The sequence below is a fragment of the Sander vitreus genome, chromosome 19, assembly GCF_031162955.1.
Source record: "Sander vitreus isolate 19-12246 chromosome 19, sanVit1, whole genome shotgun sequence".
In the NCBI taxonomy this organism is placed as follows: Eukaryota; Metazoa; Chordata; class Actinopteri; order Perciformes; family Percidae; genus Sander; species Sander vitreus.
In genome coordinates this window covers 3,538,337-3,551,170 of record NC_135873.1, presented here as the reverse complement: position 1 = coordinate 3,551,170, position 12,834 = coordinate 3,538,337, and the positions used below count along the sequence as shown (strand labels likewise).

At 39.3% G+C, this 12,834-nt stretch overlaps 1 protein-coding gene across 3 annotated transcripts in view; it reads left to right on the top strand.

Annotated features, from left to right (window-relative positions):
• The window catches only part of LOC144534276 (phosphatidylinositol-binding clathrin assembly protein), an 88,706-nt gene extending 78,552 nt beyond the window's left edge, over positions 1 to 10,154 (top strand). For 2 of the 3 annotated variants that reach the window (XM_078276113.1, XM_078276111.1), the window contains 3 exons: positions 2,331 to 2,387; positions 3,721 to 3,897; positions 4,770 to 10,154. In XM_078276113.1, the coding sequence (XP_078132239.1) occupies positions 2,331 to 2,387; positions 3,721 to 3,897; positions 4,770 to 4,784 (249 nt within the window). In that variant the 3' untranslated portion in view covers positions 4,785 to 10,154. The remainder of the gene's footprint in view (positions 1 to 2,330; positions 2,388 to 3,720; positions 3,898 to 4,769) is intronic. The other variant, XM_078276112.1, reaches the window with a different exon arrangement.
• Positions 10,155 to 12,834: the final 2,680 nt, after the last annotated feature.

Genomic DNA, 12,834 nt, shown 5'->3' with positions numbered 1-12,834 from the left:
GACTAGAAACCTTCTCTTAGCAATCTCTTAGCAGAGCATCACTTCCTATCCTATCGCAGCATCACAGCGTTGTAAATTTTGAAAATAAAATGCTCAAATCTTTACAATTTAAGCACCAGAAGTCAGTATCTGAAAAGCTGTAAATATAGAAAAAGACGGCTTGGAGGGAGACCTTGTGAGGAGAAGATATTGCATGAGGCATGGGGACAAACTGTCACAAAACGGTGAATAAATCCATCAAATTGATCACACAGACATATTTATTTTTAGATTCAGTGTGACATACACAAATAAATTCAATTAGAAATCATAGAAAGAAGACGCTCTTTATAACTTCAGAACTTGCATGAGAATCCTCTCGTTTTTTAATTTCCCTCAGTATCAAAGTAATCCAGTGATACTTGTGATCTGTACTATACACGCATGGGTCCATTGCAAACAGGAACTGCTAATGGCTATTTCAGCTTCCTTTTAACGGTGCCAGTTTGCCTTAATATAAACAAATATAGACTAAAACAACAGGGCTCAAGTAGCCACACTGCTTTTCACTGCCTCAGTTTATCTTTTCTGTTCTGTATTAACCACACAGCTTGTTTTTTATGCAAGGCAACAAACCATACATACTTCAATAATCTAAAATGCAGTCAACTACAGTAACACTGTAATGCTTTAAAGTATAGAGCATTGAGCCTACTGTAACAGACACTGAATACATGACAGCGTTGACATTTTGACGTAAAATGAGGAGAGCTTGCACATGCATTGGAACTCACTCTATTAGGATTTGTCTGTACTCTAAGGACTGTTATTTTAGTGTTTTGCACTCTGTATGTAGGACCACAGTGTTTAAAGGTGATAAATTAGCAAGTGAGATTGGCTCTTTGCGTGAATAGTTTTGTACATTGAAAACTGAGATAAAACAATGTGTAAGACTAGACTCTTTCTTTCATAGATCAACCAGCATAACGTTTATTTTTTAGAAGCGTTAATGAAGTAAGCAATTAATGGGTAATGATGGTGTAGTTTTATTCATCCAGGCTAAACACACCATTGTATTGCCTTGATTAATGCAATCCATCATTCTATTTAAGACCGCTAACGTAATATGTGATTTCACGCAGCTAATTACTGGGTTTAATGTTAATATTGTACCTTTTTTTTATTCATTTATGTGCACTGTTACGTACTCCAGCTGGAGACTTTCAACTGTGGAAGTACTTTTTAATACCTCTGCAATGATGGAGACGTTATTAAGTCATGTTAAGAAAAACTGCCTCAGTTGTCTCATTTACAATGATGGATTAGGTTTGTGAAGGCAGCAGCATGTTTCTGCAAGCTGTTTTTTAATGGGTTTTTTGGAAACTGTGGGAGCCTTCGACTTCCGGGTGAGCAGGACGACCTGCAGCAGAGCAAGCAGTCGCAACTTTTGACTGCAGCAAATACTGTACAAAAATATGTGGTAGGGGGAAAGAAATCACGCTGGTATTATCCTGAAACATCTGAAAATGTTTGCAGGTATTCCCAAGTCCCACTGAGAAATCCAGATCCTTATTAGTTTTATTTCAGAGAAGCTGTCAAAGTGCAAGCTTCTGCGATATGTACTCTGGTGAAATTACTGCAGGCGATACAAATCTCATCTAACATCTGTTAATATGGTTATAATATATAATATATTGCCCACTGTTGTGCAAGAGGTACCCTGCACCGCAGCTTCACTTCTAATCTTATGCATTCACTGATATGATACTGTTACACCCCTTAGACCCTCGCTCCTATGAATTACCAATTTGTCAAGCAGAAATCGGGCGGCTTTGTTTGAGGATGTGCGTGAGTTGTGAAAGGCGGCTACAAATTGCCCGTCACGTTAAATTTGAGGCTCATTCAGCCATAGTGGATTTGACTTGTGAAGTAAGGAGGGCAGGGCTAAACGCTGTCCTATTGAGCCACACCTTTTTAAAGCTGTGGTAATGATTGCTCCCAGTGGGATTCCACTAAGTACCTCTGCTGCATGCTGTCTTGTTGCACTCCTAATGTGCACACTTCATCAGCATTAAACGTTTTCTCCTTGCACATACATTACACGGTGTGTATTTTATTTATTGTGTCAGACATGTCTAACAGAGACAGAGGAGATGTTTGTCAGAGCTAAAGACACTAAAATTGTCTATATGTTCTGGTGTTTATTCATTCATTGTTATGCTATGGCAACTACGGTAGTTTTACACATATGCATGTTGATAAAAGCCATACAATGTTTTACCCAGGTGTGTTTTTCTGCCACCTCTGATTTTTTTTCACCTGCTTTAAGTTGACTTTTGGTTTTCTTCTAGGCTCCAGCTCCCATGGCTTTTCCCATGACCACACCGCAAGTGCCTGTGTATGGAATGGTGAGTGTGCACAGATGCACAAAAAAAACACGTGGTATCCATTACTCACATACATGCTAAATGTTTTCATTATTGGTTAATCTTTTTTTCTTGATACATTTATTATTCGTTTGGTCTGCAAAATGTCAGAGAATAGTGACAAAACAAATCCTCAGAGCCTAATCTTCAAATATCTTGTTTTTCATGTTGGACAACTCACATTAGTCAACATTTCTGTAAATGTGCCAGTGTTTTCAACACTGTAGTCCTTTGACGAGATGTTTTTAGACCACAGCAACAAGAAACAGCGAGACATTAGTTTAGGTTAAAAAATTGCAGACGGAAGACAACAAGATGCCATGAAGACAGCAACAAAATAAGCATTCCCAAGACCGTGCAGAAGCCATGCAGAGCAACAGCAACCAGCAAGACATTAGTACAGTAATATATCAACAGTATCCCCATTCAATACATCTAAAGCAAGCAACAAAACACAGCCAAGCAATGCTGATTATAGCCATTTTCTTGATATGCAAACATGCAGAGCAGCAATACACAATGAGATTAAAAAAAAAAAAATAGTTCATCCCCAGGCTATGCAGAGCTGTTTTGTCTGACCAATGGTCCAAAACCAAAATATAGTCAGTTTACACGTTTACAAAACTGAAAAAAGCAACAGATCCTCACATTTTAGAAAGCTAGAACCAGCAAATATTTGGCTTTTTTGCTCGATAAATTATTCAAAGAATTATTTGACTATCAAAATAGTTTTACTCTGTTACTTTCGATTTCCTTTAATTAAACAAGTAATGGCTTTAGCTCTAATGCAGATTATACTGAGGTGCCCACTAGGGCTGGGTATTGCCAATGATTTCCTAAATCAATTTGATTTCAATTCACATTACATTTCCAATTCAATATCAATTATGTTAGTGTAATTTCAGTTACAATAACAATTTTGCTCGGATATAAAAGATTCTCAGAGAACTTAGGCTAAACATCCATAATTAAAATATATTAAAAGATCAATTCCGGGATTTTATTAATCGATATCAGATCACTCAAACAAAGATCGATTTTATTTTCAGAAGCGATTATTTTAACCAAGCCCTAGTGTCCACAGGTACCTACTTTCACTTGGCTATTTACTTGACTTTGTCTTCTCTCTTTATCAATCTGTTCCTTTCCTACCTTTCTTTCTCCTCCTTTTTCATCCCGGTGTTTCTGGCCATTTTGCTGTCTTTCTCACTTTCTTTTTCCTAATGCTTCTCGTACTCTGTTTTTCATCCTTGTGTCCCATCTTTCTCTATCTCAACCCCCTCCTCTCTCTCTCTCTCTCTCTCTCTCTCTCCAGGTCCCTCCCCAGATGGGTCAGATGGGCGGGGTACCAGTGATGGCTCCTCAGCCAATGATGTACAACCAGCCTGTTCTCAGACCCACTAACCCCTTCGCACCCATGCCCGGAGCCCAGGTCAGCTATCCTGTACTTGTGCATTCATACACACAAAACGACACCTTTGCAACTGAAAAGGTATTTAATAATAAAATGTAATACAAACCTGTTAATGTAGCATGTTTCTCAGTAATGTCATAAACTTGTTTTGTGTTTTTATATGAGCCAACTTGTGAAGTCACAATTTTATAATTAGAGTCACCCCAGGGTTCATTTTTTTGTGAATTGTAACAGTTAAAACTCCTTATAAGGTCACAATGGCTAATTCATGCAATAACATGACTTTACCAGGACCTTATTTTTTATCAATGCAATGTGACAAAAAGTTAACAGACATGAGTGTAACAAAACTAATAATGTGACACAATATGGCTGACGTAACAAACCAGAAGTTACATTGAGTTGGATTTGGTTTAGATGTATAGTTGTTTATGTTAATGGGAGAAGTATGGCATTTTGTATGTATGTATGTAATGTGCATGTGTGAATGTGATGCCTTAAAACAAAACAACCAGTGTCTACTTGTGACCCATCATCACCAGTTGCATGTCTGTGGGTGATGACCAGGCCAAAAACAATCACAGTGCAAGAGTGCAAAAAACTGTAATTGTGATTTATGTTTGTTTCCCAATACAACACTGTAAAACATTCAATTACATTTTTTAGATAGATACATAGAGAGATTGACATTGCCTTTTTAAGCAAGTGTGCAAATTACAGTGTACAAAATTATTGTAATGATGTAATAATAAGAAAAGATGTAGAAGATGTAGCCATTGTAAATACCTCTATTTTGTGTAGGTGAAAGCTGTTTCACTAACCTGTTTTAGTGTATGTAAATTCCGGCTGAGATATTCTTTGTTGTTATAAGTCGGTTTGACACCATCAGTAAAATTATCAAAATAAACAATTTCTTTATTTGTTTATTTGCTCTTTTTCTGTCTATTCAGATGCAGTTTATGTAATCAGTCAGGGGGGAAGCAGAGTGCCAAAAGCGACAAACGGCAGAAGAAAACACACAAGAGGAACGATCAGATGGACGGAGGAATGATTTGATAAGGCTAAAATGACTAAGAGACAGACAGACCACAAGATAACCCACCGACACCAAAAACATGTTGGAAAGAGGAGGAGAAGATGAGCACACAGAGGATGGAGGGATGTGATGGGGAAGATGTCATCCTGGCTGGTTGTTGTCTGAAACAACTTTGTGTGTGTGTGTGTGTGTGTGTGTGTGTCTTCATTCTGTTCTACTGTCTAATTTGTGTTTTAAATCATATCGATGGAGGGATGCGTCAAGAGAGGGAATAAGGATAAGAGAGAAAGATGTGAAGAAAGATGGAGGAGGAGAGAAGAGGGGATTAAGGAAATCCTACCTCTGGTTTTCAGTCAGACCGGAACCTGTCTGACTGCCGTGAGAGTCTCTGCTGTAGAATTAGCTTTATTTCAATACTGGTGCTATTTTGTCCTCTCTTGGTTACTGTCCACCTGCAACGGCAACTTGGGAGCACTTAGGAGGGGACAAGTGTTTGTTTAGTGTGTGTGTTTGTGTGTGAAAGTATGTGTACTTGTACAGCAGTTGTTTCAGACAATACCTTTACAATGATCCCCTCTCCATCCTCTTTGTTGGCTGTCTGTGTCAAACTGTCCAATCAGCGAGAGATTTAGAGGCAAATCTTCTCAAGTGTTTCCCGTAATTTTCCGCTCTGTTGGGGATATCTTTGTATTTTTCAATCTGTTTTCTTCTGCAGTCTCTCCTGAATGTTATCGGGGCTTGTACAGCAATTTGTTGAACCATTTGTTTATAGTAAGTTGAGCATTTTTAAGCTTAAGTCTTAGTTACTCATACTGCATTGTTTTCTTCTCCCAGAGCTACAGATACACACAGAGAGACGGGGATTAGCGGTGGCGGCATGCTAGCAATAGTCGTCTTAATTGTCTATGAACCAAAAATATAAAAGCCTGTTCACACCTAGCTAGCTGTTGTGTTCTGGCAGTTACAGATTTGTTAGCTTGGTTGCTGACGGGACAATAAGTTCACACAGTTTAAAAGATGTATTTTGGTCTACAAACTATTACTCTATCCATCAGAGGACGTTAAATAAAACTGGATGGTGCATTACAGCTAAGAAGCGACGACAGCTTCCTCCATTTTGGACTCTCCGTTCCCCAAATGGGAGCGCTGTCGAAACGGCTTGATTTTGGTCAGCGTTTTAAAGTGCTGGTGTGACCAAACATATTTTACTCGTTTATCTTGACACATATATGTCTGCCATTACTCTCAGTAGCGGGTCAAATGGAAGAAATTAGTATTTGTGTTATGCTAAAGCAACTGCGGAGTGTTTAGCATCATTAGCTGCCTGTTAGCACCTGATTGACCTGTGTGTATCTGTTCTTCTTGTCCTCATTAGCTCACCAACCAGATTCAGATTTGAAAAGGTTTTTAAAAAATAAGAGCTTTTTCATTAGGTACACCCCTGGCAGAACCACATTGTGTGCCAATTATTGATGACTGCAGCACTGAGTGAGTGAATAAATGTTACTGAATTTAGTTGAATTCACTTTAAATTGCACTGAATCAAAGCGAGTGGCTTTAAGTGCGACTCAGTCTGCACCGAGAGCCAAAACAACACTGAACTTTTGGCATCACCCTCGCTCTGTGGTTCCAGGAAATTTTGGGGATACAAATTGACTCATGTAATAGGTTGTGGCCAATCCAAAGCATTCGCCACCATGAGTTTGGCTGTTGGTATATGTGTGCATAATGCATTTTTTGTGTGTGTTCACGTGTGTTCTTACACATTTTATGTGTATGTTTTCCATTGAGGGCTATTTCTGAGGGTCTAATTGTGTCAAATTTCGAGCCGAATTTGAGCCAGCGAGTTTGACACAACGTGTGATTTGTTTTGTTTTTGTAAAATCTAAATTTTGTTGCAAAATGCACATGCAAACATTTTGCACTGAAGTGACTATCCTGCCGTAAGAAGAGCTGTTGCCAGTTCTCCTGGTGTGAAAGAGTTGAGACAGACATTTGAAGTTTGTAGACATTGTGTGAGGTTTTACAATTACAAGTTTGTTCTAATTGACAGCCACTTTGGCAGGTAACTAAAAATTGTTTTCTGCCATTCTAACAATGAACTTGAACATTTTTGTAGTCCCATCCCCATCCCAGTCCAATGTCTACATCCCAGTGATAGTTCACATAAAATCTGTAGAATCTCGTTTCAGTCTCTCAACTCTGTCTAGTTGGTCTATCTCTAGAATGCTTTTTTTCGCCTGCTTCGTCACTGTTTGGTATGTGTAGATATGTATAAAAAAAATAGTAATAATCAGTTTCTGTCTAGATTGTCTGCTCCCACCTATCACTGTCGCTGTTGGATAGATATTGCTCTTAGTCGCTTCTTGTCACAGTCTTGTGTTAGCTTAGCCTCTCTTCATAGTATCCTTACAGAAGACCGCCTGCAGTAGGTTTCCCACCTTGTCCTCACCGCTGCCAGTGTCTAGTAACTATAGCTCTATTATCTCTCTTGGTGTCTCCGTCTTTTAGCTGTAGACGAAACCTTTCGGAGGCTCTCAGGCTTTGTGGTGCGCTTTTGAGTGCGCTCCTTTCTTCTTGCTGTTAGCATCGCGCCAATTTCTGGTTAGATAAAGTCCTCGTCTTTTTCTCTTTTTTTTTTCTTTTCTCGACAACATCTGCCATCTCTGCCTCTCGTTATGATGTCAGCAGCCGACAAACTGTCTCTGATTTGGACTGTTGAACCCAGACAGCTAATCAGATGCTTGGATATCCAGGTCTTTTGTGAAAAATGGGAGACGTTGTTGGCTATAGGAGAGACCTAGAACTCAAGAAGTCAAGTACAGTATATAGTCCAGCCAGGTTTGGAAATGGGCTTTCGCTAAATGCTAGTCGATTTCAGCAGCAGCTTTAAAGTTTGTCTGCTCAACTAGCCACTTGTAAAGTTTATTTAACAGGAAACATGTTGCAAGTAGCAAGGGAATCCATGCATTAATAGGATAGATGAATAAAAATTCAGTTCCAAGCCATGATAGTAAGGAAGGTTTTTGTGTCTGGCCAAAACTTCTTCAAAGAAGGTGTACAATAAGTGGCTCTCTGGTGTTTCTGTTGTCCTAAAACTGAACTGTTATCAACATGAACTCCCTCTGACACCCTTGGTGTCTTAAACAGGGACTTCTTCTTCCACAGGGTACCTTTTTTGCTTTTGGCTTCCAACTTGGACTCTCGTTAAACGTTTTTTTCTTAATGGACGTCTGCGCTTTGGCTCCAAAAATAAGTTTGAATCACAGCTCTTTACTTTCAGCTGTCTTTTATCTGGTGGTAATGAATTGGTACTTCAGAAAGAGAAGCTGTTACCAGCTGTGGCACTGATCCAGAATCAAGTCATCATCACCCTGGATCTTAAAAACAATGAATCGTATCAGGTCTAAATGCAGAGCTAATAATTCCTGATGTTTTGTAATTACCTCTATAGAATACAAAATGAGTTGGCTTCGGTGTGAAGGACAGTAAAGTCAGTGCCAGGGTGTTTCAATTGTTATTGCCAATTAACCTGACTTAGGTAAAATCAAACAGAATGAATGCTGTTTGACCCAGTCTGACTACCTTTTTCAGCTTTTTTTTCTTTCAAGCTAAATCTACATTTTGTGTTCTTCTTGGTCAGTAGCTATTCTCTCCTTTCCGTTTTCAAAAACTTTAAATTTCTCTGCATGGAATCCTGTCCTGCCTGTTGTGAGGAGATTGTCATTGTGTGTCTCAAATGGTTTTCAAAATGGTCACATTTTTGCGGGATAGAGAGCATAGAGACTACTGTGGTTTTTGAGTCTCATAAATGTTACTGGCTCGTCTCCTAAGCATTGATGTAACTGTCAGTAATTATAACAGCTTTATCACGTAGGTAATTTTGTCACGGTATTTATCCTGGAAGGGGTTTGGCCGAGCATGCAGGCTCTTTTTTCGGCAACTCCCTTCCTTAAATTCAGACACTTTCTCACATTTACAGCTGGGAGTTTCCCAGGACAACCACTGTTTCAGACCAGCCAAACTTGTGGCTTAGTTTCTCTCAACTTTATAAGCTGCTACCACCTCTCTGCATTGTTGTAGCATGAATAAGTGGAGAAGGATACACGGATAAACGTTGATGTCATATTGAAATGTCTGTTCTCTGCTAAGGCCAAGTGTATCAAACATTCAGAGAGCAGACTCCTCTCTCGCAAGCCATCGCTCTCTCTCTTTATGGGGTCGGTGAGTGCATGGTTGTATCGTTGTCGATGTTTGTTGTCCTTTTTCCAAAAAAGCATGATATGACCGTGATGATGAAGATAAATTCTCTCCTCTTGTTGTCCCTGTTTTAAATCGCCTTGTCAGGCAAGGCGAAGTGGTGAGATGATCACACTTTCTTGACCAATCATTTGCCGTCCATGACAGGGACTGAATCTCAAAGATGTTTGTACTGTCGATAAACGAGCCACTGTAGCAAAAATGGAGCACCAAACTTTTTTTGTGATACCTCTCCCAAAGATGTCACGTTTGTTACTTGCAGCAGATATGTCCTTTGGATTTTCCACTGTTGTGGCGCCATCTGGGGGTCGCTGTGTGCATGGCAGCCGTGGCAGCGTAGGAGAAGCAGGAGAAAGTTAAGTCAAAAACCCCCCAAAATGAAACGAACGAAACAAAGAGAGAGGCTGTTTAACAGATAAATTTCCTCATTTTGTCAGTGAGTGTTGAATCAAAGATCTCTTGTGCACGTTCTGTTTTTTCTACATCAGTGTTTTTTGGTAAGAACCCTCGGATTGCTGCCTCACTAATCTGTATATAAAGAAATGCACACATTCACACTTACAACACAGAGCTTAAACACATACTCTCATAATCTGCAACTGCATTATTTTCCATTCACTCTTTATTTTTCTGAACGTGAAAGATATTAGCGTTATTACAGCAGTATATAGGTATGATTACTCCTCAGTGGGGACGGGCTAAACAGACAGACGATGCAGATTTCGAGAGCTGCAGACCTCCCTGTACATCAGGATCAGCCATGAATTCTCAATGATGCCAAATGTTTTTTTTTGAGCAGAGTACACCTTTTAATCTGTCTCTTTCTTCTGTCTCTTCCCCCCATCTCTTTGTACATTTTTTTCTATTTATTTAAAGCAGAAATATATGGATTGTATCAAGCATGGAAAGGCAAACAAATGTTACAGTTGACAAAAAAAAATCACAGGCTTTTATTTTACAGCAGTATATTTGTTTATTCTAGGGATCGGTTTTCTCTCTTTTTTTTGGAAGAAATAAAAAGTCATTTTCCATTCCTAAACGATGTGTCTGTTTTTCTTCACACTTGCTGAAAGAACTGCAGACTCGACTCGCTACTCAAACCGCCAAGAAGGTCTATATACTTTTAAAATGCACTTTAAAGTCTCAGTTGATAAAAATTCAAAGTGTCAAACCTGATTTTTAATTGCAGCACCAGAGAGCTTGAGTTTTTTTCTTTTTAATTAAGCCTTTTCTAGTAAAATCTAAACCCGTGTTTTAACCCTTCCAATATGTATTTCATATAAGTTTTTATATTTTACTTCAAAATAAGTTTAGAATTTAACTGTGATTGGCATGTTTTAACCTCATTTAATCTGGATAATTGAGTGCTTCACATTCATTAACACCTCAAATCTGCCTGCAAGAACCGGTCATTATCCGTCGGTCACTATGCAGCTCCAGACAGGCTTTAAATGCCTTGCTCAAGGGCATTTTGATGATGGTAATTATTTAAGGAAGAAAATTATGTTTCTAATGCACTTTTTAACATGTGTGGTTTTTCACCAAAGGGTCTTAAATCATAGCCTGACAAGCCAGACCCACATCAAGATGTTGGGTCTGGGAACTCACCATTGGCAGGGCTCAATCCGAGGGGCGGGATAAACGGTTGTCTTTCAAATTCCCTCTGTATCCGGACAGCAAAACTCGGAACACATCTTTCTTTTTTAAGAATGACTTCAGTGCCGTTCTTTTCTCAAAGAAAAGCTTAACTCTCTTCTGAGAGTCTTCCAAAGCCGATTCGAAAGACGGCTGTTCGCCAGCAGCAGCAGCCATCTTCTTTGTTTTCAAGTAGCAGGGAATTCAGGCGGAACCCTCGCAACTCTGCCGTTCTTATGTTAAGCCCGCCCACCGACTCTGTACACGATGTGATTGGCCTGACCAGAATTTGGTTTTTCCAGCTCGCAAGCCAACGGAGAGTTGCTGACCCTGGCTGCAAATTACATTTGCTGCCGCTAGGGTGCATCTAGATTTCTAGGCTAGTTAAATCAGTGAATTTAGTCACAAATGGAATTAAATTAAACTTTAGTATCCAAAGAAGGGAATCCTTTTTGTAGGAAGTGCAAAAAATACACAAAGTAGGCTAATTGACAATCCATTTAAGGAACAATACTACTGACATTTACTCACATAAAAATACCAGTTATTAAGAAATCATGTTCAGTGAAGTTTGCTGTTCAAGATAGTTAAAATATGTTATTTTTTTTACTGACGCTGTAAAGTTTTAATATCCCCAGAAACAGTTGTTTGTTGGTGGCAGTTATCAAAAATATTGATCGCGTGTTAATAACACTGGTGCTTTATTACAATTAGCTGTTAAAGTGACATACCTGTAAATGCTTGTTTTGCCAAACTTGCTCTCACTTATTCCTCTTTAGAGCATTTTTTATAGTCAACATGAGTAATATTTATAGCTCTTAAGTCTTCTAACAGTTTGTTTATCAGTAATGAAGGCTAACCTGTAGCAGAATATTGTTTTATAAACTGAGTTTTTGTAGTTTTGTTACAGAATATCCATCATCCCGGGCATAGAGAAACAAATTGCCATGCAGCGAAATTATTCACTGAAGTCAAAACACTGCCGTTTGTCAGGTTCAGTATGTTCTGAGGGATGTATTTCCTACGAAAAACCATTTAATCAAAAACACTGAAATATGACCAAATAAATCACCCCCTGGTGTCTGTCCTCTTGATGTGATTGTGGAACAAATGTACACAAACTGTTCAGAGCTCAGTGGGAGTCAGGAGGTGGGAACCAGCCTTTTTAATCCCTCACCGTGGGAGCACTGGAGTCAAAATCAAACCAGGCTGGGGAAAGTGTGTTAGGCCAACATGTCACAACATGCAGGGATATACAGATGTATCTGTATACAAGACAGGTGTATACAAACACAGGAAAACAGTAACTACACACTGGTTATGGGTGGTAATTGTATGTTTTAGTTTTATGTTTTCCCACAGTTATAGAGAGTATGGGACACCCTAACCATAGCCTACTTAAGTTCCTATATAAAAATGCAAGTATACTCTTGTTGGCATGGTCAAATGTAAATGGACACCAGGGCATACTTTTGTTCCTGTTGAGGGAAACCTTGACTTTTTGGTAAGAGTTTAAAGAAGGCCCATTTCCTGTTATAACAATGCATTTCTGCCCCAAAGCCAGGTCCATAAAGAAATGTTTTTCCCAGTTAAGTGTGGCAGAACTTGTCTGGTCTGCAGAAATCTGGATCAACGAAGTACGTTGCCAGGATAAACCCATACACTGTAAACATTATGGACGTAGAATGAGTGACGTCACCCACTGGTTGGTGGACTGCGGGGACTGCCGTTTTAAAGCAGTTTTCTAGCAGTTTGGGCGGCCTCTATCTCACCCAGTAAGAGCGTTCACCCCATGTAGGCCGAGTCCTTTGCAGCGGTGTGGGTTCGAATTTGACCTGCTGCCCTTTGCTGCGTGTCATCCCCATCTCTCTCACCCTTTCATGTCTATCCACTGTCACTTCATAATAAAGGGAAAAGCCCCCAAAAAAATTATCTTAAAGCTAGCAGTTTGGCATTTGGCCGTCGCCATTTTGGTATTTTGGAGCCAAAAGTGACCATATTTGGACAAGAGGGCAGAGCTGGGGAGGATGACGTGACTAAGCCAGTGTTGTGTATGGTTTCAATTTTTTACAGTCTATGTTTCA